At 44.0% G+C, this 27,597-nt stretch overlaps 1 protein-coding gene across 1 annotated transcript in view; it reads right to left on the bottom strand.

The window, feature by feature from the left end:
- The window catches only part of LOC135512238 (mitogen-activated protein kinase kinase kinase kinase 3-like), a 66,131-nt gene that overhangs the window by 4,374 nt on the left and 34,160 nt on the right, over positions 1 to 27,597 (bottom strand). Inside the window, 26 exon segments of the mRNA XM_064934047.1 lie at positions 37 to 95; positions 194 to 311; positions 629 to 689; positions 784 to 863; positions 1,005 to 1,089; positions 1,257 to 1,298; positions 1,498 to 1,604; positions 2,062 to 2,321; positions 2,323 to 2,360; positions 2,760 to 2,811; positions 3,802 to 3,867; positions 4,465 to 4,503; positions 5,371 to 5,423; positions 7,111 to 7,173; positions 7,599 to 7,657; positions 9,228 to 9,306; positions 12,959 to 13,075; positions 13,165 to 13,246; positions 13,372 to 13,434; positions 13,796 to 13,927; positions 14,143 to 14,215; positions 14,349 to 14,391; positions 14,530 to 14,577; positions 14,667 to 14,722; positions 15,015 to 15,079; positions 15,475 to 15,565. Of these exon segments, the coding sequence (XP_064790119.1) occupies positions 37 to 95; positions 194 to 311; positions 629 to 689; positions 784 to 863; positions 1,005 to 1,089; positions 1,257 to 1,298; positions 1,498 to 1,604; positions 2,062 to 2,321; positions 2,323 to 2,360; positions 2,760 to 2,811; positions 3,802 to 3,867; positions 4,465 to 4,503; positions 5,371 to 5,423; positions 7,111 to 7,173; positions 7,599 to 7,657; positions 9,228 to 9,306; positions 12,959 to 13,075; positions 13,165 to 13,246; positions 13,372 to 13,434; positions 13,796 to 13,927; positions 14,143 to 14,215; positions 14,349 to 14,391; positions 14,530 to 14,577; positions 14,667 to 14,722; positions 15,015 to 15,079; positions 15,475 to 15,565 (2,031 nt within the window).

Here is a 27,597-nt window from a genome sequence, read left to right as displayed (position 1 = left end):
CATTTTTATATGGGTGAACCACACATGTGCACTTACCCACGCAGCACTTTTGGCACCCTTTTGTGTCTGGAATCTTATTGGATATGGCAAATTTCCTATGAGGATCATAAGGAACAAGAAATCCATTTTCTATGCATCATCTAAAAACCCAAAGTTCAAACCCAAATGAATGAAGAGGCCTTAGATATCCTACCGTGGAATCATCTTGTCTGGGAGTTTGTGTGTGGGAATGGCCATGGGTAACTTCTGCATTTGCCGGGCATGCTCAAACAGACCAGCTACGTTATGAGAGTAGAGCTGAGAGGCTTTTCCTGAAAGCAATAACAAAAGCAGATTTTCAGCTAGACTTCTAAACCTTTAAAGGGCAATTCATGACACAGTAAAGAAAGAGAGAAAAGATCTGCCTTCAAAACACTTCACATGGTAAGATTACATCTTCAGAAGGGCCAGACATGTTTCAAACAAAGAAAGTCCGGACAAATTTTCCAAAGTCAAGGTTTTAAAGGCAAGTGCCTCTCTTCAATGTTGACTTTTTTTTGGCAGAGGAACGTCAATTACAGCAAAACCATTACTAGATACAGAACAAACAACAAAAGTAAGACACAGCACAGGTCCAAGATAGTCTTACCAGATATAGAGAGCAGGCAGTTGTTCATAACATAAAGCCAAGTGCACCGGCGGGGAAAGAGCTGGGGACAGACGGGGATGGAGATGAAGAGTTGATAACAACATTCACAATCCTCCATTGAAGAAGAAATATATAAACCTTCAACCAGAACAAACCTGCTCCATGGACGTCTCGTGCAGTTCGTTCAGATTTAAAGTGTAGATTCCCTCCTCGGCACCAAATATCAAATATTGGTCTGAAACGACGACGATACAAAGAGCCTTTTAGTCATGTTCATCCAAATAATCGTCTTGGCAACGATTCCTGTAATAAGTCATGACAATAAAGATGTAAAAAAAAAAAAAGTGAAACTACTGTTTTTTTCCCAGTGTCCTACCTCTGGTGTCTGGGTTGATCCAGGACGTGGCACAGTGGATTTTCAACGGGCAGCCGTTGAACACCTTGGAGAAACAGGCCCCCATCTGAGCAGCAAGGAGAATGGAGGTTGGAAAATTGGAGGGAAGCCAAACATGACAGATTTGTCTTCACAGCTCTCATCTTGAAAGCTTTATCTGAGGGGGCAAAACCCCTATTTGACGTTGGTTCATAAGATCATGGTGTGTCTGTAGAGAAGGCATCATATACTCACATGGACCTTGGGTGTGGGTGGGAGGCCATTACTGATAGGCTTCTGAAAAACAGCGGGAGACACAAAGGGCGAGACAGATAAGGTGGATGATCACTGGACCACATTCGTTTTAGACCAGTGGTTGCTGATGAACGGCTTTAACAACAATAATCAGTGTGGCGATGCCCTAGTGTGAAAGGAAAGGGAATGTATTGAAACGTCACTGTTAATAAGGTGAGTGTGGGGGATCAGGGGGCATTACCGTAATGTCCTTCTTGTCTTTCCGTATGGGGACACTAGGGGGCATGGTGGACTGCCTCTCTGTAGCACTGTCCTTCTCTCCATTCTGGTGAGAGTTCAATCCATTACCTGCAGCGGGAAACATGTTTATTACACACATCTCGGTGTGTGGGTGTGCTTGCGAGAGAGTTCTCCACATGAAGTACATACTGGAATCTAATCACGGCTAATCAATAATGGAATATGTTTTGATGGGATTACAACAGTAATCAAACTAAGTGTTTCTAACACACTGAACGGAGAATGCATTCCCAACGCTTCATTACATTCAGAGAGTCAGATTACATTTTGATTGCCTCACTGAAAACATGATGTCAACGATGGGAGGAGGCGGCTGGATTTTGGTGACAGACAGGGTCACATGACTGCAGCAACAACACTGCACTATGTAGATCTACAGACAGACAGAAGAAAGGGAAGGAAGGATGGGGAGGGGGCGCGAGACTATATGGACACTGATTGATGGGAATAACAACTAATCAGGGAAGGGCAATAGGTTATGGGGCTACCAATTGGCTGGCCTTACTCTCATCCTCCAACACCTCTTCCAACTCCTCTTCTGTGTGCGGGGCGTGAAGCCACTCCCAGAAATGCCTAAAGCTCCCATCATCATTCCCCTCGGGCTCTGAACCAGCCTGGCTCTGTGTGCTCTCGTTACCTAGGCTACTGCGTCTGTGGGGGGGCAGGCGTGGGGGTGGAGGGCGTGGGGGTACGTTTGAGGAGGTGGTTCGGGCAGGGCTCTCGGGTACGGGGCAGCGCTTGATGGTCCCCTCCATCATCCTCTCCCTGGGACGGGCTCTCCTGGGGCAGACAGATGGACTTGGGCTGGAGGGAGAGAAAGAACCAAGAGAGAGATAGAGACACACAGAGCGAGACAGAGAGATAGAGCGAGACAGAAAGAGCGAGACAGAAAGAGCGAGAGAGAAAGAGCGAGAGAGAAAGAGCGAGACAGAGAAAGAGCGAGACAGAGAAAGAGCGAGACAGAGACAAAGGTCGACAACAATCTCTAGCGGTTGATTAATGCTTTCCCTATTATTACTCATTTGTCAAGCTTGGTTTACCATCTAACAAATAGAACATTTAACATCAATAGTTTCAATTAGATTTGAGAGAAAATATTGGTGTTTGCAAATCTGAATTTAGCTTGAGGGTCCGTTGCGCGAAATAGAAGTTTCTGATTATGACCCAAAATGCTGCAGTATGATAATATGCTAGTGGTCCTACCTTGGGGGGCAGTGGGGGTGGGACTTTGGGCCTCATGATGGTACTGTGTTTGCTTGAGGGAGAGATTGAGGTGGGTTAGGTTTGTTAGATAGTGGCAAGGTTCCACACAGACAGTTCTAAAACATGTTTTTCAAAAAAAGTGTATACACAGTGTCACATCGCAGAGTGACAGATGAATAAACCCAGGAGTGTCTAATATCACACAGCGCAGTGTTAGACAACAGACAAGTGTTGGACAAGACAACAAAAAGGTGTCTGTCAACCACCACCAGTCAAATGACACCATCAGTCAACTGACACCACATGTTAGCATTTCCTTGATCAGGATATCCCAAAGGCCCAATGTAATGTGTATGTACAGTCTGATCCAATCAGTAACCACCATCAACCCCTCAATCATGACGGATATAGACATGGCATCAAACGGCGTAACAAGTTTAAGTCGCCAGGAGAGAGCACAAACCTCAGAGTGGCACTCGGGTTAAACAGGTGGGAAGGGTTAAACCAAGAGGGTTGGGAGGACCGAGACATCTATGGCGACAGAGGGGTGAGGATACAAGCAGAGAGAACCACACATCGGGAGCAGATGGCAAACAGGCAGTAAAGAACACACACACACCGAGATCAGCAAGCATGTAAGCAGGTGGCACAGAATGATGAACACACACCAGGAAACAGATGAGGAATGGCAGGGTGTAGGGTGACGCACAGTTGGTGAGCACTGAAGCCAAACATGACAACGGTTCATCGTCTCACAGATGTAAGCAAATGGGAGCCCAGTCAGCCAGAGTGCTTAGGGGTAGCAACCTGAAATGCATCAGAACCTTCCAATAGTTCTGCTCAACGTGAACTGTGGGAGGGAAGCGGGGCTACCGGAGGCGCAGAGAAAGACGGAGACGGGGTATTTGGTAAGGCAGGGAGACGCAGGGGCATGATGGTGGAGCATGCGGCATGAAGATGCGTGAATGAAACTGGAGAGGTAGCCTTCCCTCTTCCCCCTCCTCAGAGAGGGCGGCTAGACTAGAACACGAGAAGGACTTACTGTTGAGTTTCATCACCATCATCACCACCATCATCATCATCGGTCTCTAAATGTGTCATGTGACCCCTGAGGAGACGGAGATAGATTGGGGGGGGAGCGGCTCAGTGGGACTCACAGCAACAGGGAAAGTCAGAGCTGCTCTCCTCTTTCACCCACTGGGAGGAGGAGACACTGGGGGAAATTAACTCCACTACATTACTCGCAGAACTAAATAAATTACATAAAGGTAGAGTTTAAAGAACTACATGGCTATAGAACTGAACCAAACAGAAATAGTGCTAACTAAACCTAAATGCTATATTTAGCTAATTTTACTCATCTTCTGTATAGGGCTTGGTGACTTCACTACACACTAACTGGAGAAGGCTTAGACTAAGTCATTAAGTCAGTATATAAGCCATGCGTTGTCAAAGTGCACTGTGTCTGGTGATCACACAGCGCAGCCTGTCCTGTTTGTAAGCACTGAACAGCAATGGACAAAACAAAGCAGAGTCAAACCATAACGGCAGCAGTCGGAGCAGATTAGCTTTGCGTGACACTGATTGGCTGGATTAGTCCTGCGTTAACATTGATTGGCTGATGGGGGGGGGGGTTAGGGCATGTCCACAAATCAAATACCAGAGCAGTTGGAGGTGGAGCCCTGAGGAGCGAGGCCTAACTCACCTCTGCTTAAGCTCCTCCTCCACTGATTTGAGAAGACTCCTGTCGGAAAACGGGTGGAATGAACAAGGGAGAAGTGAAGAAGAGGAGAAAGAAAATAACTCCGTGACTGAATCGCACATGACATGAGTAAAGGCTCTCCCTTTCTCAGGGGGTGGGGGGGTTGACCTAAATTAACATGGCATTCTTTAAGGCTACAGGGCAAAAACACATGGAAACCACAGACGATACATTCAGCGTGTTGGCGTGTGTGAGAGTACGTGAGTTTCATCACAGCTGAGCTGAGGATGTGTGAAGCTGTCAGGTCAGCTGTGTGTAGGCAACAGTGTTTGTGTACGCAGGTGGGCGTGAATGACAGCGAAACTGAGAATATAAACCCTATGAGGCTGTCCAGTGAGAGAAGGGCAAAGGAATGTGGAGATCAATTGTTCAGGGGTCAAATAACAGAGTGCCTCAAATCTGATAGGTGTATTGAGTTTGGTGGCTTCTCAATATCCTCTTGCCTGATTTACTCCATATGCATATGAAAACCCCATCTATCATTCCATCCCATCCGGTTTATGGAGCACATCCTTCTAAATACACATGGTTTAAACAGCAGCGAGTCTTGTCTCTTGCCCTTTCACACACACAGTGCTTACAGCGCACTTCTTCTGGGCCGACCTGCGTTCCAGGAAAGGTGTCATGAATAAATGATCAGACACCTTTCTCTTGACAGGAAGCCACCTCTCAGTACCACACCACCATCTGCTAGGGCTAATCCCTTTGTACAGATAAGACAAGAGGAGAGAGGGTGGGGCCAAGGCAGGGAGATCGGGGGATGTGAGGAGATTTGAGAGAAGGAGAGGCGAGGGGATACGGGAGGGGGAGGGGTGGAACAGACGTGGAAACCCAGAATGAGTGACTTACTTGTTTTCCCCCATTAGGCTTGGAGATTCCTGTCCATACTCCAGTTGAAGGTCCTAGAGAGACACACATATCAAAATGACATGATTGTGTTTCAGAAACAATGACACACACACAATGTGGAAAGTTACCATGGCTGAGGTTACCTACTGTACGGCATCAACTATGTTAGAGCTGAGACACACATACACACCACACCTAAAAACACAGAGAGAGAAGGCAGAGACTGGTGGAACCCCAGTGACTCCCAGTTCACATTGATGACACTCATGAGCAGGTCATACAGGACATTACAGGACCTTGACTAGATGAGAATAACACCGTTTGGGCGCTCTGTCTGCCCGCCCACAGAGAGCTGAGGACACCACAGGTCAGAGGTCACCACTGCTGTTGCTTAGAGAAACACCGCTTCGATTTACGATAGATGTTTCTAACGTGCATGTGTGATAAACGTTAAGGGATATGACAGCATTATGCACTATGGATCTGCAACAAGTAGACCAACAACCGTTCAGTGGGTGCTTATATTTCTCCTATTGTACAAGTGTTTGCATATGTGAACTGGAAATGTTTTGTTTGCATATCCCAACTCCCCCCGAGACACCCTCGGAGAACAGAGGCCAGGGTCTGCCGTTAGCAACAGCAACCCCGGAGCCAGTTACTGACCCAACGCTCCAACCGCTAGGACACATGCCGTCCATGACTAGATGAACAAGAATGACATGAATGGAAACCATCAACGCTATGTGAAGGTGTAGCAGTGCACGGGGCCATACAGAGGCATCTCAGCACAACTAGCTGCAAAGGTATGGGCGAAGGGCGGGTTTCATGGTATGTGTGCGTGCGCACTGCAGCAATGCGGCTGACTTTACTGAACACTTATTGGCTGACACTGCGGGTCCATCAGCTCAGTGGACATATTGATTTTCCAGCGAGGATATAGATACCTGTATTCCCCCTTCACAACCAAGTGACCGACCCCGACTCCTATAGGTGAACGCACCGCAAAACGACCCGTCCATACTACCTTGAGCCGGAGAGAGCTCGGCTAACATATTCTTACTTATGCTGACAAACTGACATATCCTGCTGCCTCACGTCACATCAATAAATTCCCCAGTATGGATATGTGACAAAGGAACAAGAGGTCTAAGTTTAACAGTGACTGGGGTCAGTGGTCTGAGTCAGCGATAATATTTGGGCATGAGGAGACAGCGGGGGACTTTTGATGGCAGCTTAGGGCTTGATCTGGTCCCGCTCTAACAGGCCACGGACTCAGGGTTCCAAGTCAGTCACACATGTTTTCCCCAAGGAGGTGGTTCATCCACCCATATGCTGTCCAGAGATATCACTCTCCCTAAATCCCTCCAGACATCCCTTTAATCCCTCCATTCCACTCACTCTTGAAATTGTTTTCTTCCATCCCTTACACACACACACACACACACACACACACACCCCCCTAGAGCCTTCGATGTGCTGGTGAGGTCTAACAGGTTGTGTGGCCGAAGGCTATACAGGAAAAACTTCATAAAACAGGAATAACAATGATAAACACCAGCCAATGGAGGCGAAGACAGCTTCACAAACACAAATGAAGAAACAGTTACTGACATCCAATAAACATAGACACTGAAAAGAAACACGAGCGAGACATGAAAAGGGCCAACTGAAAGAGGACGGTTAAGCGTTACGAAGCAGAGACACGACCCAGAAGGAGAAATGGAGAGATGAGGAAAATACCAGATTAGATCTCGCAGTGTAGTACAGCTCTTCTGCACAGTCCAAAAACGGGTCAGAGTCAGGCTGTTCAGTAGGCAGAATGAGAAAGTCCCGTTAATTCAAAAGTTAATGCCATCCAATCAGAGAAAGGCATTAAAGCGTAGGAGAGGAGGATGGGTAAGAGAGGTAGGGAGTGAGGGATGAGAGTGGAGGGGAGAGAATAGGGGTGGCCATGCATGCCGTGCGTTAACCCTGCACTGAAACATCAGGTGCAGGTTAGTATCAGTGTGAGTAGCATTCAGACAAATTTAGGAGACAACGTCAAGAAATATGCTACACAGGGAGATGGATCACGTGGATGACTTGAGATGAGATATGCAGTAATTGTGAGTGTGATTTAAAACTGTAGCAGAGTCTCAACTAAAGGGGCCTGTCCACAAGGTTGTCACCTACACACAGGGTTCAGCCACAGTAGTATCAGGGTGACACTGCAGGACCAGGTCACTCACCGGCTCATGATGGGGCTCTGTCTCCTTCCTCAGCGGAGGGTCAAACTTCACCTGGCCAACTGGGGGTGGGGGAACAAAGAGCGATCGAGAAAGATACAATTATAGAGTGGGGAGGGAGAGAGAGAGGTAGGGGAGAAGACAAAGAAAGAGGGAGGGAGAGAAAGAGAGGAACATCAGCCATGTACTCTAGAAAGAAACAAACCTGTCGGAGTTGACTGGTGTTCTAGTAGGAGTTCAAGTTTAACTGTGCAGCTGCAGGTTAGAGATAGATGAGTGAGAGTGCTGAGGTGCTTTAACAGGGGAGTGTGTGTGTGTGTGTTTCTCTCTGTGGTCCTTCACAGCATGGTTTGAGGAGCCATTAATCTATGGAAGCTGAAAAACAGATTATACTCATGCCAATGTTAATCCTGACAGACAGAGGTTAACTAAAGTACGATTACCATGAACTCGCAGAGACTTTAATGTGCCAGAATTTAATGTGCCAGATTAACTTCTCTAGGGTAGGGGGCAGCATTTGGAATTTTGGATGAAAAGCAACCCAAATTAAACTGCCTGCTACTCGGGCCCAGAGGCTATGATATGCATATAACTGGTAGATTTGAATAGAAAACACTAAAGTTTCCAAAACCGTTACAATAGTGTCTGAGTATAACATAACTAATTTGGCAGGTGAAAACCTGAGAAAAATCCATTCAGGAAGTAGTTTTTTATTTGTATTTTTCTATTCAATGCCATTGCAGTATCCATTGACTTAGGACTCAAGTTGCAGTTCCTATGCCTTCCACTAGATGTCAACAGTCTTTAGAAATTGTTTCAGGCTTCTATTCTGATAAATGAGGGAGTACGACCAGTCTGAATGAGTGGACCCTGCCGTGTCACAGAGCTTCTTCATGCGCAATCCCGAGAGCGCGCCTTTCTTGTTTACCTTCTATATTGACGACGTTATTGTCCGGTTGAAATATTATTGATTATTTAGGCTAAAAACAACCTGAGGATTGAATATAAACATCATTTGACATGTTTCTATGAACTTTATAGATACAATTTGGATTTTTTTGTCTGCGTTTGAGCCTGTGGATCACTGAAGAAAACACGAACAAAACGGAGGTTTTTGGATATAAAGAGACTTTAGGAACAAAAGGAACATTTAAATTAATGTCTTGAGTGTAACCATATGAAGATTTATTTCTGACTTGTGTAACTTCTACTTGGCTGGTTACTGTTTGTAATTATTTGTCTGCTGGGCCATGTTCTCAAATAATCGTAAAAGGTATGCTTTCGCCATAAAGCATTTTTAAAATCTGACACCGTGGTTGGATTCACAAGAAGTTAAATATTTAAATCCCTCCATTCCCATGTAAAATATGTTATGTTTTCTGAATTTTTATAATGAGTACTTCTGTATTTGGCGCTCTGCAATCTCACCTGGTGTTGGCAAAGCGTCCCACATACCCTAGAGAGGTTACGCACAGTGCCAAAAACAGCAGACTGGGATAAAATTGAATACACCATAGCCACAGACTGAATGGAATTCCAGATGATTCACAAACTAAGCATGATTTGTAGTCCAGGATTAGGCTCAATCTGGGTCCGGGAAACAGGCCCTTAGTCACACATATAGAAACTTACAGTTGATCTCGGACAGGGTCTTCCCTTCCCTGGTGCTCCTGCTGGTGGAGCGAATCCGATGGGGAACAGACACTGGAGACTGTCCGGAAGAAAAAAAACATACGACCTTAACAGACAAGATCATCATCATCATCACGCACAAAAAACAACAACTGCATTCCTCAGTCCAATAACTGTAGTCTTATTAAATCCTGTGCGAACTTTGCTACATGGTAAAAAAACATTCAACACTCATTGAGGGGAAAGGAGAGTGCTGATCATAATAGATCTTATTGTCTCTAAGATGTGTATATTTAATATGTTCTCAATCTACAGGTGTCTCAAACCCAGTCTGGTTTTTAGGGTGAGAAGGGACTGAACCCGTTCTGACCTCTGACCTACACTACATTACCAAAATTATGTGGAAACCTGCTCGTCGAACATCTCAATCCAAAATCATGGGCAATAACAGCCTCAACTTTTCTGGGAAGGCTTTTCACGAGATGTTGGAACATTGCTGCAGGGACTTGATTCCATTCAGCCACAAGAGCCTTAGTGAGGTCGGGAACTGATGTTGGGCGATTTGGCCTGGCTCGCAGTCGGCGTTCCAATTCATCCTAAAGGTGTTCAAGTTCTTCCACACCGATCTCAACAAGCCATTTCTGTATGGACTTCGCTTTGTGCACGGGGACATTGTCATGCTGCAACAGGGAAGGGACTTCCCCAAACTATTGCTACAAAGTTGGAAGCATAGAATCATCTAAAATGTAATTGTATGCTGTAGCGTTAAGATTTCTCTTCACTGGAACTAAGGGGCCTAGCCCGAACCATGAAAAACAGCCCCCGACCATTTTTCCTCCTCCACCCAACTTTACAGTTGGCACTATGAATTGGCGTATGTAACATTCTCCTGGCATAAGCCAAAACTAGATTCAGCCGTTGGACTGCCAGATGGTGAAGCGTGATTCATCACGCCAGAGAATGTATTTCCACTGCTCCAGAGTACAATGGTGGCAAGCTTTACACCACTCCAGCAGACGCTTGGCATTGCTCATGGTGATCTTATGCTTGTGTGCGGCTGCTCGGCCATGGAACCCCATTTCATGATGCTCCCGACGAACAGTTATTGTGCTGATGTTTCTTATCGAGGCTGTTTGGAACTCGGTAGTGAGTGTTGCAACCGAGGAACTCAACGGTCCCATTCTGCGAGCTTGTGTTGGCTACCGCATCGCAGCTCTTTCTCCTAAGGGTTTCCACTTCACAACAGAACTTACAATTGACCGGGACAGTTCTAGCAGGGCAGGAATTTGACAAATTGACTTGTTGGAAAGGTGGCATCCTATGATGGTGCCACATAGAAAGTCACTGAGCTCTTCAGTAAGGCCATTCTACTGTCAATGTTTGTCTATGGAGATTGCATTGATGTGTACTCAATTTTATACACCTGTCAGCACCAGGTGTGGCTGAAATAACCGAGTCCTCTAATTTGAAGGGGTGTCCACATACTTTTGTATATATAGTGTATGAGTCAGGGACAATGAGAACAATGACCCAGTCACAACAAGCTCCATGGCAGCAATAGAACACAGCATAGACAGACCACACTGAAAGCAGGCAAATAAACCATGGCAACGCAAGGCAGCAATAGATGTCTTAGCAACAACACATGCAGATTAAGGAGAGCTCAAATTCACATCAGTGGACATTCCTTTTACCCGTCTTCTGAGACCAAACACATACTAATTTACACATAAAAACAAATCACTGAAGAACATATTTTAAGTATGTTAACTTTCCTGTTGAAAAATGATATCCCAAGCGCATATACAGTCAATTACACCCACACTGAAGAGTTAACATTTTTCTGGACAACTGAAAACTTCAAGGAGATGGTTTGTTGGGAAGTCGTGATGTCATCAGCCTGCCCCTTGCTTGAGGACCAATAGAGGAGCAATAGAGAACAAAAGAGGTACTTAACAAAAGACATGTCAAAAGATGTGTCAATGTAAATGGTCTGGGTGGCCATTTGATTCATTGTTCAGGAGTCTTATGGCTTAGAGGTATAAGCTATTAAGGAGCCTTTTGGACCTAAACTTGGCTCTCCGGTACTGCTTGCCATGCGGTAGCAGAGAGAACAGTCTATGACTTCGGTGGCTGGAGTATTTGACCATTTTTAGGGCCTTCCTCTGACACCGCCTATTACATAGGTCCTGAATGGCAGGTAGCTTGGCCCCAGTGATGTACTGGGCCATACACACTACCCTCTGTAGCGCCTTACAGTCGGATGCCGAGCAGGCTGTGACGCAACCCGTCATGATGCTCTCGATGGTGCCGATTAGAACTTTTTGCCAAATCTTTTCAGTCTCCTGAGGTGGAAAGATGTTATCGTGCCCTCTTCACGACTGTCTTGGTGTGTTTGGACCATGATAGTTTGTTGGTGATGTGGACACCAAGGAACTTGAAGCTCTCGACCCGCTCCACTTCAGCCCTGTTAATGTGAATGGGGGCGTGTTCGGGCCCTCCTTTTCCTGTAGTCCACGATCAGCTCCTTTGTCTTGCTCACGTTGAGGAAGAGGTTGTTGTCCTGGCACCAGGTCACTGACCTCCTCCCTATAGGCGGTCTTATCCTTGTCGGTGATCAGGCCTACCACTGTTTTGTCAGCAAACGTAATGATTGTGTTGCAGTCGCACTTGGCCACGCAGTCGTGGGTGAACAGGGAGTACAGGAGGAGATTAAGCACCCGCCACTGAGAGGCTCCCGTGTTGAGGATCAGCGTGGCAGATGTGTTGTTTCCTACCCTTACCACCTGGGGGCGGCCCATCAGGAAGTCCAGGATCCAGTTGCAGAGGGAAGTGTTTAGTCCCAGGGTCCTTAACTTAGTGATGAGGTTTGTGAGCACTATGCTGTTGATCGCTGAGCTGTAGTCAATGAACAGCATTCTCACATTGGTGTTCCTCTTGTCCAGGTGGGAAACGGCACCTCAGTTTGACCTCAACTCAGCATGTCAATCAATTTCTAGTTTCTATATGTTTATGCACTAAACACACCCTTGGCCTAGCTAGACAAATCACAAGCGTGTTAACATTAGCTTTAACAAACGAACGCACAAACAAAATAGAAGGTATGTACAATATGTAACAAACATGTATATACACAAGGTGTGTGAGAGCGAGACATTAAAGTGTTACATATAGTATGCCATCTGAATTTATTCTCACAGTTTAACTGTGCCCCTATTCATGCCTAAAACACACCCAAAGCACTCTTCAATATCCCACATGCAGATACATTTAACAAATGAAGTAACAGCAACTCCATAAGCAAGGTTCAATGACGAGACCCAGTCCAGTCTACTGAGCACAAGCTGAGCACACACAGACCGGTGTTAGTTAGTTCTCTGTTTCTACAGGTACTGATCACAGTGGTACTGGTGCAGTTGTAATGCCGGCCACATTGGTACCTTCTTGCGCATGGCAAAGCGAGGTGCTCGTCGAGCACCTGGGGTGATGGGAAGGAAGTGGCCCATATATTTAAACTGAGGAAGAGGATGAAGAAGAGCAGAGAGAAGGGTAATGGAAAAGGGAGGAAAGATGTAGAACTCTGACAGTTAAGAGATCAGCATGATTGGTCTCTACGCATTTAGTTCGTCCAATGAGGACAGGTGTCAGTCTTATCCTGCTATTAGATTTGAGAAACCTGAAGAGATGGAGAGGTTGGAGATGTGGGATAGGGTGGTGGGGGGTGACTCTACCTCTGGTTCTGGGTCGTCATCGTCAAAGTCGTTGTATGTGGTGTGGTCTGGGTTGTTGGATTTGTCCAGCAGTTCGATGGCCAGGGTTCGACTGAGAGGCTGTGACACAAACGGGTGCTGTGGACACAGGAAGGGGACGCGTGGTCACAGCCTACAGACACTCTTATCCTGACAGATACTAGTGTTTCCCTCTAGACTGGGAGTACCTGTAATAGTTTCTCTGCTGTTGGCCTCTTCTTGGGATTTTTCGTCAGGGACAATTTGACAAAATGATGGAAATTATTTCCCCTTTCATAGGAGGAGATAGAAAATATACATGTCAGAGCATTTAAGTTTATAATATGAAGAGAAAATTGTTAAACTGAGAATTAAACCTGTTCCTCACTATTCACAGAGGAGAGGTGAACACTTACCATTTCACTTTGTCTTTCAATTTGGGTGGCTGGAAATTACTCTTTGTCATCAAGAAAAGGGCCCTAGGAAGAAAAGGAAACAGACTTGGTTTCTAGAACAAAGTACATTAGTCGTAACAATGTTATTTCTAAGTAAATGGCGGAATCTACCACTGGGTGGTTTGAGCCCTGGGTATATCAAAACATTATCTTAATTTTTAAGTACATTGGTAAACAGTTTATAATAGCAATAAAGCACCTCTGGGGTTTGTGGTATATGGCCAATATACCACAGGTAAAGGCTGTATCCAGGCCCTTAGAACAGCCCTTAGCCGTGGTATATTGGCCATATACCTCACCCCCTCATACATTATTGTCCAAATAAATATCCAGCATCACAGTCATAAGGTTTAATTCGCACATCCCCCTACACACACAGACTCACCTCATAGGGTGCAGGTCGAACATGGGAGGCTGCAGCTCGGCAAGCTCGATAGCTGTGATGCCCACGGCCCAGATATCACACAGCTGGTTGTAGCCCCCCTTCCTCTCCACGGCTGCCACCTCTGGAGCCATCCTGATAGGATGAGAGGAAGGAGGGAGGAGAGAGAGAGAGAAAAAAACAGTACTTATCAGGCATAGACCAACAATCACTCAAGGCAATCAAATACATTCATAAGACTGTCCAGAGCAATATGAATGGTCTGTCACAATAAGTCAATGAACCATAACATCATGTCAGAGTCTATCCAGAGTATGACACCGAGGGGAGTGGCCAGGGGAGACGCTCACCAGTATGGTGTTCCAATGAAGGACTTCCTCTTAGCCAGCGTGGCAGTGATTTGTGCTGATACACCAAAGTCAGCTAAGGAGGGAGAGGGAGGAAAATGAGCAAAAAGATCAGATGTATTGTGAGATCTCATTCTAATAGGTACTCAAGGTGAGGCTTTGGGAACTGACATGTCTGAGGGGAAAGTAGTGGTTGTCCGTGGCCTTACCTAGTTTCACATAGCCGTTGTCTGTCAATAGAATATTTGCTCCCTATGAGGAAAAGTAATAGCGCCAGGCAAAAAATACCATCAACATTTCAGAGATATCTTTTGCAAAGATGAGTAAGGAGTGAAAGGCAATCGTCTCTACTCAAGAGCATGCTTATTACTATCACTGACATGGCTTTACCTTAATGTCTCTGTGCATTTTGCCTTTGTTGTGGAGATAGTACAAACCCTGTAAGTAAAAAACAAACAGCAAAACACGTTCTCATTCAATCTGACCCATAGATGCCCATGGCACTGGCAGCAGGGGTAAAAACATACCTGGAGGGTTTCCCGTGACATATACGCAATCTGAGACTCAGACAGAGGCCCAGTCACTGGACAGGAGGGAGGAAGAGATGAGAGTTTAGAAGAGCTATCCAATGTGTATCAAGCAATTCATACACAATTTAGAGTTCAACACCAGTTGATTCACTTAGAGTGCTATTTACTGTGCTGGCTGACTTGCTTAAGTGTGTGAGTGAAAAATGTGGATATTGATTGCAACAAGCTTTCATTTATTGTGCTTCATGGTCTGTTTTTAGATGAAAACACAGCTATTCTGTTTGGGTGACTATGAGCATGGGTGAATGCATAGGTTGCCACAGTGTGAGAATGTGTGTGTCCTACCATGATAAATATCCTGCAGAGATCCTCCTCCGCAGTACTCCATGCTGATCCATAATTTATCCCTCCTGGAGAAGGGAAGTGATACACTCCCTGTCAAAATCCCTCTCAACAGACCACAAGTCAGCAAGACTGGGAACGCAAGACTCAACGCTAGAGCTGGGCAATACATCGAATTAATTTGAATTGTTTTGTATGTATTCCCGCTTGTTCTCAAGTTGTCTTTTTGGTTTCTTCTCATTCGCTCCTTTTGTGCACCTATCCATTTGCACCAGAGACCTGTATATAATGACGAGATGCTCACGTCTCCGCCCTAACAACGGGAATGGTCGTCCAAAAGGCGAGAAGGCAGGCGACAAGCTTAGATTCAAAATGAGCGCATGAAATAGCTGTATTATTTGAGTCCAACTTCAGAGAGATGTACTGTCTATCCATACCTGATCTATCAGTATGCCAGTCTTACCGGAGATAGCTACCGAAGTAGGCCACGATGTTGGAGTGTTTGCAGTCCTTCATCATGATGATCTCCTGCTGCACCACCTCAAAGTCTTCACCTGTCAATCAAATAGTCAGTCAGCCGATCAGTTACATGTTCATTATTACATGATCAAGCCATAAAGCGTTAGCCTGGTGGCTAGATCCGTTTGTGCTTTAGCCAACTCCTCTGACATGTTGTCGTCATGCCGTACAACAGAGATGGCAGTTTAAGCAGAAACAGACATGGCTACCAGGCCAATACAGCCGATTTTCGTCTCAGGATACAAACACCAACACGTTACATCATTTCAAATTCATGCAGATGGTAAACATGATAGAACTTGTTTTGAGGCTGTAGTGTCTACAGTAAATATATTGATGCAGGAAGTGAAGGCACTGCAGAACTAACTGCATCAGATCCAGCTATTTTAGGACGCCTTCAAAACGCTGGGACATGACTAAGAGCCCGGACTTATACAAAATGACAGCACATCTCAGCATGGATAAAATAGCTAAAATACCATTTCAGCGGGGTACCAGCTTAGAAGTAATCTTATTTAAATGTCAAAACGTCTATTTCTCCATATACATTTGAGTAATTTAGCAGACACTATTACCCACGCAGGACCATCTATATGCTGTATACACTTTTAAAGTGACACACACACATCCACATACAGTACACTCACATCCATCCACACTCAGAACCATCTTTGACAACAGTCAGAATGGATATGGGTGAATATTGTTGAGTTGGCATCTCCACACATGGGCCTACATAGCCCCCTTAACGTCATCACATCCTTTGACCCCGAGGTGAAGCGCTATCGTTTGATGGATACTCTGACTTGGGCTCTGTGTGTCACATGTCAAGCCCTTCAGATCTGTGAATGTCTAAGCGAATTAGTGCCCTTCCTGACCCATATCTCCAAGGCAAAGCTCTGTTACTATGGTAACGAGTCTGACCCCAGGGCCGTAGCAGCTATAGTGACAGAAATTGTTGAAGCACATAGTGGACAAAAAGGCATACATGCTAGGACACATCTTCAATCATTCACATAAGCCTTATAAAATAGTTATGTATGGAGATGTTTAACCCTTTCCAGTCAGTAAAACCTGCTATAAATTCATGTGGGACAGTTGGCAAATTATTAAATCATGCCAAACCCTGAATAACCACCTATATCCTTCTAGTGCCCTGAGCTGTCAAGCAGCCACACAGCTTGCTAAGTGCTAACACTGTCACATGATAGGTGGGGTTACAGTACCTTCAGAAAGTATTCATATCCCTCGACTTATTCCCCATTTAGCTTTGTTAGCCTGAAATCAAAATGGATAAGATTTTTTTCATCACCCATCTACACACAATACCCCATAATGACAAATTGAAAACATTATTTTTTTTGCGCAAATGTATTGAATATGAAAAACAGAACTCTGTCATTTACATAAATATTGATACGCCTGTGTCAATACATCACCTTTGGCAGCGATTACAGCTGTGAGTCTCTCTATGTAAAGTTTAAGCTCTGCAACACCTGGATTATACAGTATTTGCACATGTTTTATTTGTTTATTCTTCAAGCTCTGTCAAGTTAGTTGGTGATCAATGCTAGACAGCCATTTTCAAGTCTTGCCATAGATTGAGACATTTTATGTCAAAACTAACTAGGCCACTCATGAACATTCAATGTCATCTTGGTATGCAACTCCAGTGTATATTTGGCCTTGGGTTTTAGGTTATTGTCCCACTGAAAAGGGGGAATTTGTCACCCAATGTCTGTTGGAAAGCAAATAAACAGGTTTTCCCTTTAGGATTTTTCCTTTCCTTTGCTTAGCTTTATTGTGTTTTTTTTATCCTAATAAACTCCCTAGTCCTTGCCGATGACAAGCATACCCATAACACGATGCAGCCAGCACCATGCATGAAAATATGAAGAGTGGTACATTGGAATTGCCCCAAACATGAACGTGTATTCAAGACAAAGTTCAATTTCTTTGACCAATTCTTTACGGTTTTACTTTGGTGCCTTATTGGAAACAGGATGAATGTTATGGAATATTTTTATTCTGTACAGGCTTCCTTCTTTTCACTCTTATTTAGGTTATTATTATGGAGTAACTACAATGTTGATCCATCCTCAGTTCTCCTATCACAGCCATGAAACAAACTGTTTTAAAGTCACTATTGGCCTCATGGTAAAAATCGATGAGTGGTTTCCTTCCTCTCCGGCAACTGAGTTAGGAAGGATGCCCGCATCTTTGTAGTGACTGTGTGTATTGATACACCATCCAGAAGTGTACTTAATAACTTCACCATGCTCAAAGTGATATTCAATGTCTGCGTTTTTACCCATCTACCAATAGGTGCCCTTCATTGCGAGACATTGGAAAACCTCCCTGGTCTTTGTGGTTGAATCTGTGTTCGAAATTCACTGCTCGACTGAGATAAAGATAATTGAATGTATAGGGGACAGAGATGAGGTAGTCATTAAAAATAATGTTAAACACTATTATTGCACCCAGAGTGAGTCCATGGAACTTGTTACGCAAATATTTACTCCTGAACTTATTTAGGCTTTCTATAACAAAAGAGTTTGAATACTTATTGACTGAAGACATTTCAGTTTAAATGGGGTATTGCGTGCAGGCCAGTGCCACAAAATCTCAATTTAAACCATTTTTAATTTAAGCTATAACACAAAAAAGGTAGAAAAAGTCAAGGTGGGTGAATAATTTCTGAAGGCACTGTATGTCCTCCAGCTATACCACAGTGTTTATACCCCGATGCTGCAGCATGACAACTTGGCTCTGTGTCAGAGATGGGTCACCACTCAAGCACTACAGAAGGGCAACAAAAAATAAATAAAGAAATAAAATTCATAGGTTACAGCACAGAGGTAAAAGGAGGATTGTAGGGCAAATCCTGAATGAGATCCAATTGCCGTTTACAGGCTTTTGCCTAAATCATGCATTGACGTCAATAAGATCTTGACATGAACATTTGGAGTTGTGCACGCGGATCTCAGAGGAGAAGTCAAATAAATCTGAAGATGAAGTGCAAACACAGTGCCGTGTTATTAGGCTTCGATGTTGGTCTTTTAATGCCTGCGGAAAATGACAGGTGCACCGCTGCAAAGGCGTATCAAATGAAGCTCAAGATTTTTTAAAACCTGTGTCAAGGTAATGATACATAGCTTACCAGTTGGAGAGTTCATAATCACTGAGAGGAGCAGAGAAAGAGAGATTTCAATTGGATAGGAAGTATTTCACATGAAACATTTCAGGAGAATTGATAATCCTCACTGCAGGGTTCAGTCATTCTGTTCCTGCCTTTGAAATCCATACCCTGCCCATCAGATGCTCCATCCTGCATAACTAATATTCCAGACAATCAATCACTTAAGACTCAGCCAGAACAGTACTAAACACTGTTCTGGCATGCATACACACACACTACTTGAAATACTGTATAATTTGATCTGAGAAGTTAAGCAAATTTATTGCGCCCAAATTGGCAATTTTAAATTACAGGGTTCATATAATATTCAATAAATGTTGTACCTAAGATTGAAATTGGACCAGACATTCGAACAATTATTAGACATTACGAATACAAAGAAATTGTAAAAAAACAACAAAAAAACACCAATGGACCCCCCCCCCCCCACACCCCACCCAAACAACACGGAGAATTTATACTATATACATGTCTGACAAGTAGTATCGAGCTTTGGCTCGGAACATTGTTTCTTCATGCTATGTAATGTACAGTGCATTCGGAAAGTATTCAGACCTCTTGACTTTTTCCTCATTTTGACAACAATCTTCACACAATACCCCACAATGACAAAGCAAAAACAGGTTTTAGAAATGTTGCAATTAAAAAACATTTTTTTAGTGGGAACAACATTTACATAAGTATTCATACCCTTTACTCAGTACTTTGTTGAAGCAACTTTGGCAGCGATAACAGCATAGAGTCTTCTTTGGTATGACAAGCTTGGCACACCTGTATTGTGGGAATTTCTCCCATTCTTCTCTTGAGATCCTGTCAAGTTATGTCAAGTTGGATGTGGAGCGTCGCTGCACAGCTATTTTCATGTCTCTCCAGACATGTTCGATCAGGTTCAAGTCCGGGCTTTGTCTGGGCCACTCAAGGACATTCAAAGACTTGTCCCGAAGCCACTCCTGCGTTGTCTTGGCTGTGTGCTTGGTGTCATTGTCCTTTTGGAAGGTGAACCTTCGCCCCCAGTCTGAGGTCCTGAGTGCTCTGAAGCAGGTTTCATCAAGGATCTCTCTGTTCATCTTTCCCTTGATCCTGACTCGTCTCAGTTCCTGTCAATGAAAAACATCCCCAGAGCATGATGCTGCCACCACCATGGTTCACCGTAGGGATGGTGCAAGATTTCCTCCAGGCGTGATGCTTGGCATTCAGGCGAAAAAGTTCAGTCTTGGTTTCATCAAACGAGGGAATCTTGTTACTCATGGTCTGGGAGTCCTTTAGGTGCCTTTTAGCAAACTCCAAGAGTTTGGTGTGGAGGCCAGCTCTAGGAAGAGTCTTGGTGGCTACAAACTTCTTCCATTTAAGAATGATGAAGGCCACTGTGTTCTTAGGGACTTTCAATGCTGCAGAAATGTTTTGGTACCCTTCCCCAGATCAGTGCCTCGACATAATCCTGTCTCGGAGCTCTACGGACAATTCTTTCGACCTCATAGCTTGGTTTTTGCTCTTACATACCCTGTCAACGGTGGGACATTGTATAGACAGGTGGGTACCTTTCCAAATCATGTCCAATCAATTGAATTTACCACAAGTGAACTCAAAGTAGTAGAAACATCAAGGATGATCAATGGAGATAGGATGCACCTGAGCTCAATTTCGAGTCTCATACCTTATTAACATAAGTATTCAGACCCTTTGGTATCTGTTTTACATGTTTAATATATTTGCAAAAATGTCTAAAAACCAGTTCTCTATCATAGTGTGGCATTGTGAGTACATTGATGAGGAAATTATTGATTTAATACATTTTAGAATAAGACTAACGTATCAAAATGTGGAAAAAGTCAAAGGGTCTAAATACTTTCCGAATGCACAGTATTCCCAGTGAATTTTGGGATGTTTTTTTTTTACCCTCCCCGTTCAATGAAATTAGTCATCAAAGTTGTTAGGTTTATGTCCAATCAAATTGTCACACACACACACACACACAAACATTCCTTTTTTACATTTACATACATACATACATACACTGCTCAAAAAAATAAAGGGAACACTTAAAACAACATAATGTAACTCCAAGTCAATCACTTCTGTGAAATCAAACTGTCCACTTAGGAAGCAACACTGATTGACAATACATTTCACATGCTGTTGTGGCAAATGGAATAGACAACAGGTGGAAATTATAGGCAATTAGCTCCTGATGAGGTGGCGGATGGTCTCCTAAGGGATCTTCTCCCAGACCTGGACGAAAGCGAGACATGATGTCCCAGATGTGCTCAATTGGTTCAGGTCTGGGGAACGGGTGGGCCAGTACATAGCATCAATGCCTTCCTCTTGCAGGAACTGCTGACACACTCCAGCCACATGAGGTCTTGCATTAGGAGGAACCCAGGGCCAACCGCACCAGCATATGATCTCACAAGGGGTCTGAGGATCTCATCTCGGTACCTAATGGCAGTCAGGCTACCTCTGGCGAGCACATGGAGGGCTGTGCGGCCCCCCAAAGAAATGCCACCCCACACCATGACTGACCCACCGCCAAACCGGTCATGCTGGAGGATGTTGCAGGCAGCAGAACGTTCTCTGCGGCGTCTCCAGACTGTCACATGTGCTCAGTGTGAACCTGCTTTCATCCGTGAAGAGCAAAAGGGCGCCAGTGGCGAATTTGCCAATCTTGGTGTTCTCTGGCAAATGCCAAACGTCCTGCACGGTGTTGGGCTGTAAGCACAACCCCCACCTGTGGCCCTCATACCACCCTCATGGAGTCGGTTTCTGACCGTTTGAGCAGACACATGCACATTTATGGCCTGCTGGAGGTCATTTTGCAGGGCTCTGGCAGTGCTCCTCCTTGCACAAAGGCAGAGGTAGTGGTCCTGCTGCTGGGTTGTTGCCCTCCTACACGTCTCTTGATGTACTGGCCTGTCTCCTGGTAGCGCCTCCATGCTCTGGACACTACGCTGACAGACACAGCAAACCTTCTTGCCACAGCTCGCATTGATGTGCCATCCTGGATGAGCCGCACTACCTGAGCCACTTATGTGGGTTGTAGATGCCGTCTCATGCTACCACTAGTGAAAGCACCGCCGGCATTAAAAAGTGACCAAAACATCAGCCAGGAAGCATAGAAACTGAGAAGTGTTCTGTGGTCACCACCTGCAGAACCACTCCTTTATTGGGCGTGTCTTGCTAATTTCCTATAATTTCCACCTGTTGTCTATTCCATTTGCACAACAGCATGTGAAATATGTCAATCAGTGTTGCTTCCTAAGTGGACAGTTGGATTTCACAGAAGTGTGATTGACTTGAAGTTACATGTTGTTTAAGTGTTCCCTTTATTTTCTTGAGCAGTATATAAAATGGTGTGTCGACAGCATTCGAGTAGAAAAGGTGTTTACAGCAGTAGTTATATAGGATGAGCCATAACTAGAAAACGGTATATACACAGTACCACTAAAAGATTTGGACACACCATTCAAGCGTTTCTCTGTACTTTTATATATATATATTTGTTTTTACATTGTAGAATAATAGTTCAGAGATCAAACTTACAAAATAACACATATGGAATCATGGTGTAAACAAAATCAAAATATATTTTTAGATTCTTCAAAGTTGCCACCCTGCTTTTCCAACAGTCTTGAAGGAGTTCCCGCACTTGCTGGCTGCTTTTCCTTCACTCTGCGGTCCAACTCATCCCAAACCATCTAAATTGGTTTGAGGTTGGGTGATTGTGGAGGCCAGGTCATCTGATGCAGCACTCTCCTTCTTGGTCAAATAGCCCTTACACAGCCTGGCGGTGTGTTGGGTCATAGTCCTGTTGAAAAATAAATTATAGTGGGACTATGCCCAAACCACATGGGATGGCGTATCGCTGCAGAATGCTGTGCTGGTTAAGTGTGCCTTGAATTCTAAATAAATCACAGACCGTGTCACCAGCAAAGGGCACTGTCACACCTCCTCTTCCATGCTTCACGGTGGGAGATCTTCCTTTCACCTCGCCCGCGTCTCACAAATATCAGACCAAAATGACAGGTGTCCACCGGTCAAATATCCATTGCTCGTGTTTCTTGGCCCAAGAAAGTCTCTTCTTATTGGTGTCCTTTAGTAGTGGTTTCTTTGCATTATTTCGACCATGAAGGCCTGATTCACACAGTCTCCTCTGAACAGTTGATGTTGAGATGTGCCTGTTACTTGAACTCTGAAGCATTTATTTGGGCTGCAATTTCTGAGACTGGTAACTCCAATGAACTTATCCTCTGCAGCAGAGGTAACTCTGGGTCTTCCTTTCCTGTGCGGTCCTCATGAGAGTTTGAAAATATAAAGAGAGCCGCACACTCTAGGAGCTTAGATGCAAAAATGTAATTACCAACGTTTCGACAGCCAAGCTGTCTTCATCAGGGTAGAATTATAAAAGTTCATTTGTGGAATTTCTTTCCTTCCTTCATGTGTTTGAGCCACTCAGTAGAAAAATGTTCTCTGGAGTGATGAATCGCACTTCACCATCTGGCAGTCTGATGGACGAATCTGGTTTGGCAGATGCCAGGAAAACACTACCTGCCCCAATGCAGTGTCAACTGTAAAGTTTGGTGGAGGAGGAATAATGGTCTGGGGCTGTTTTTCATGGTTCGGGCTAGGCCCCTTAGTTCCAGTGAATGGAAATCTTAAACACTACAGCATACAATGACTTTTTTTTTTTTAAAGTAACCTGTATTTAACTTTGCAAGTCAGTTAAGAACATTCTTACTTACAATGATTTCCTACCAGGGAACAGCGGATTAACTGCCTTGTTCAGGGGCAGAATGACTGATTTTTACCTTGTCAGCTCGGGGATTTGATCCAGCAACCTTTCGGTTACTGCCCCAACGTTCTAACCACTAGACTACCTGCTGCCCCATTCTAGACGATTCTGTGCTAACTTTGACAACAGTTTGGGGAAGGCCCTTTGTCATGCTGAAACAGAAATGCCCCCGTGCATAAAGCGAGGTCCATACAGAAATGGTTTGTCACGATCGGTGTGGAAGAACTTGACTGACCTACACAGAGCCCTGACCACAACCCCTTCGACACCTTTGGGATGAATTGGAACGCCAACTGCGACACGGGCCTAAATCACCCAACATCAGTCCCCGACCTCACTAATGCTCGTGGCTAAATGGAAGCAAGTCCCTGCAGCAATGTCCCACCATCTAGTGGGCCTTTCCAGAAGAGAGGAGGCTGTTATAGCAGCAAAGGGGGGACCAACTCCATATTAAATGCCCAGGATTTTGGAATGAGATGTTTGACGAACAGGTGTCCACATACTTTTGCTAGTGTCCCAGCTTCGATGCACCTACTCCTTTTAGATGGCAGCGGGGTGAACAACCAGTTGCTCGGGTGGATGATCTTCTTGGCCATCCTGTGACACCGGGTGCTGTAGGTGTCATGGAGGGCAGGCAGTGTGATAAGTTGGGCTGGCCACACCACTCTCTAGAGACCCCTGCCTTTGTGGGTAGTGCAATTGCCATATCAGGTGGTGATACAGCCAAACAGAAGGCTCTTGTCTACCACTGTTGTGTCGTCAGCAAACTTGATTCAGTTGATGAGTGAACAGGGAGTACAGGAGAGGGCTGAGTACAGGAGAGGGCTGAGCACAGACGTTTGGGCAGCCTGATATTACCAGGTTCTGACCACGGTGCTGGTTTCAGCAATGTTAAATGGATAGTTCACCCAAATTACATATTGATTTCCTGACCCTGTACGCTGTCTATGGAGAAGGTATGACAGCAACCCATGCTTTAGTTATGGTACCTATGTTAGCATTTTCACACTTTGTGTCCAAATAACCCATAAGTATCTAAATGGATTGTGTAACTCAATGACGTTACTTATAGATGATTTGGATATGCAGTGTAAAATGCTAAATTTGTATCATTGACTTGCATCGGATTTATGCCACAAATGCTAAAAAGTTAGCATTTAAAAACAATGGCCAGGTAAACAAAACCAAAGAACGTGTTGCAGTCATACCTTACCAAATTGCAGGAACAGCACCACCCTGTGGTCAGAACCGGGTAATATCAGGATGTAACAACTTCAATTACACATTTCTCTGAAGGAAAAGACCACAAAAAACCCCACTAAATTCACTGAGAACACATTACATAGGATGAATAAACAATACTCCGAGCCATAGTTCCACACTACTTATCAGACAGAGAGAAGTAGATAACGTATACTTGTTGTTTGGTTGGGATTGGGAGGGGGGGTCCGTGGGTGGCTTTTGTACATTTCTTTGGATTCCTCGTGTTACTCATTGTAAGAAAAAAGCTTGGTCCCAATCAGATGTAAGGTACTATATTTATTCAATATTCTATGAATCCTATAAATTAAAATGTTGAATGTGTGCAATCAATTAGCTTATATTTCAACAAAATAATGTTGCAGGAATCTTACCTGTTTCGAAATACAGAAATAATTTCAGAACAAAATCGGATGGTGTGTGTGTCATGGCTTGCTGAAATGACATGGAACGACCCTGTGGCCCGTATAGGACTGGATTCACCTAGAATCAATAGTAGCCTGTTCACGGTGAGGATTTAAAATGAATCTTCATCACACACTAGTTTGTTATTCAAGAACACAGTAAATCATGTTCTGATGGGTGCTCCAGTCCAAACTGCCAAACATACGTAACACCCTGGTGGTTCCGTAGGGACACTTATGTTTAATCAGTCTGATATCATTAGCAGCTTCACTGCAGAATGCTGCTGCAGGTAGAGGAACCTTAGGTAACACACAGCCTGCCCCCTGGCAAAGTATTCAAAACAAAAAGTCAAACTTTCTTCTAAATAAAATGTATGGCAGCGGTGTTTGTTGGGACAGTGAGACCTGTAAGGATTTGCATACGTAAACGTGGATGGATGAGAAAAACACCCCATTTCAGCTGCTTATTCCAGCTTACTGTTCGAGAACTGTCTGAAGTCATCAAAGCTAAAGACCTTTTCTCAAAGCTAAGCAATGCAGTTGTCAACAGAAGGGAAGCTGGAGAATAAACCTTGAAGCATGTAAGAAAAAGCACAAGTCTGAAGTATGACATTTCCATATCTCCTGAAGCCAAACTCCATAAGCTTGTGTTGTAGTCATCCCATTATATAAATACAGGGCGAGGGTAACACACACCAAACATAAACATACACCCACATCGTGACAAACCTAAGAAGCACAGACATTTGAAAACGTGCACACACACACACACGTGCAAGAGGGAACAGAGACACTGGAAAGAATGAGAGTACATTCTCAAACACCCTTAAGAGAAAACTAAAAATAAAGTTATAGCTCCGGTGAAGAATAACATAATCCTCCGACTGTGACAACTACATTTCCATGGAGTATGCATCCGCAATGGGCTTTTTACAGGACGACCAGCCTGACAGCTAGCCTGGCGACAACACAGAGAGAGAAGAATAACAACAAACCACAGATGGATCGTTCCCCTCTTAACGCTCAACGTGTGGCTAAAAGTAGAACATTAAGACAACACCAACATCGTGTCTCTGTGTAGGAGAAAGCAAAGGAGGTGTAATATACAGCCTCAATGAGTTTAAGGCAGTTTAGGCTAACAAGCTGACACCACCACTCGCGGTGCAAAATAAATGTACACATACACTAAAACATTAGGGATTCAACAAGGGTTCTAAGACCCTCAGTTTTTTAACAACCTTAGGGTTCTTGGCACTGAAAATTGCCCAAAAAAGGTTCTTCCAAGAACTCCATAGGAGGTGTTCATCGAGGAACCTCCTTAGTGGGGGTTCTTGCAGGAACATTGAATTTGAAAAGGACAACAGGTGCAGGCACTTAAGTGAAACATTAAAAAAGAAAATCTCAGTTTAAGGTCTGTCCCTTGTTTGATCTAAATTGATAGTTTTATGATGATACCATCCATCTTTTCATATTTTGTGCAAATCTTTCTAAAACAGAAAATTGACACAATTCAATAAATATCAATCAACAAAGGAATATGTTGAAGGCTAGCTGTATTGGGTGCAGATGACTGAACTGCTCACTTTTGTGTCTGTAGGTATACAGACGAGGAGGCATACAAAGGTATATGAATTGGTACTGGTATGTTATGCAGATCACAGTTACCATCCTCCTCCCTTACCTCGTCAATAAATATCCCATAGGCCTCTACATTATGGTATGTGCGTGAAAACCATCATCAAAACAGTTTTTTTAAATTCACATTTACCACAAAAAAAACAAGTTATGAACACTGTCCTGTGCATGTTTTGTTAATCTGTATAATTGCAAAAACAATTTTTATTCATTCAAACTTCACCCTCCCTACACCTGTCCATTCACCATGCACTGCTAAATCATTCTGGCTATGGATACGGAGAACATCAACACGCCAGAGGATAAAGCCATTGGACAAGGCGCTCTGCTGAGACTTGACCTCATAATTAAAATAAAATTGTCACTAAAATCATAATGAACACGGGCAGAAATATTGTGTTATGCATATTAATAATAATAATAATAATAATAAGGGACGGGTAGTTAAAAATGTCCATGCTGCAGACATTTTTTTGTACCCGACCTCAGATATGTGCCTCGACACAATCCTGTCTCGGAGCTCTACAGACAACTCCTTCGACCTCATGGCTTGGTTTTTGCTCTGACACGCACAGCCAACTGTGGGACCTTATATAGAAAGGTTTGTGCCTTTCCAAATCATATCCAATCAATTGAATTTGCAGAACACATGATTTTGTGTGACTCAAAATGGGTAAAAAAACAACAAACAAAAAAAGATCCAGAAAAAAAAGTACATTTCAGAAAAATCAAACTTTATTTGTCACATGGGCCAAATACAAAAGGTGTAGACTTTACTGTGAA

Source organism: Oncorhynchus masou, chromosome 24 (assembly GCF_036934945.1).
Source record: "Oncorhynchus masou masou isolate Uvic2021 chromosome 24, UVic_Omas_1.1, whole genome shotgun sequence".
In the NCBI taxonomy this organism is placed as follows: domain Eukaryota; kingdom Metazoa; phylum Chordata; class Actinopteri; order Salmoniformes; family Salmonidae; genus Oncorhynchus; species Oncorhynchus masou.
Note: the sequence above shows the minus strand (reverse complement) of the source record. Positions and strands in the feature narration are given on the sequence as shown.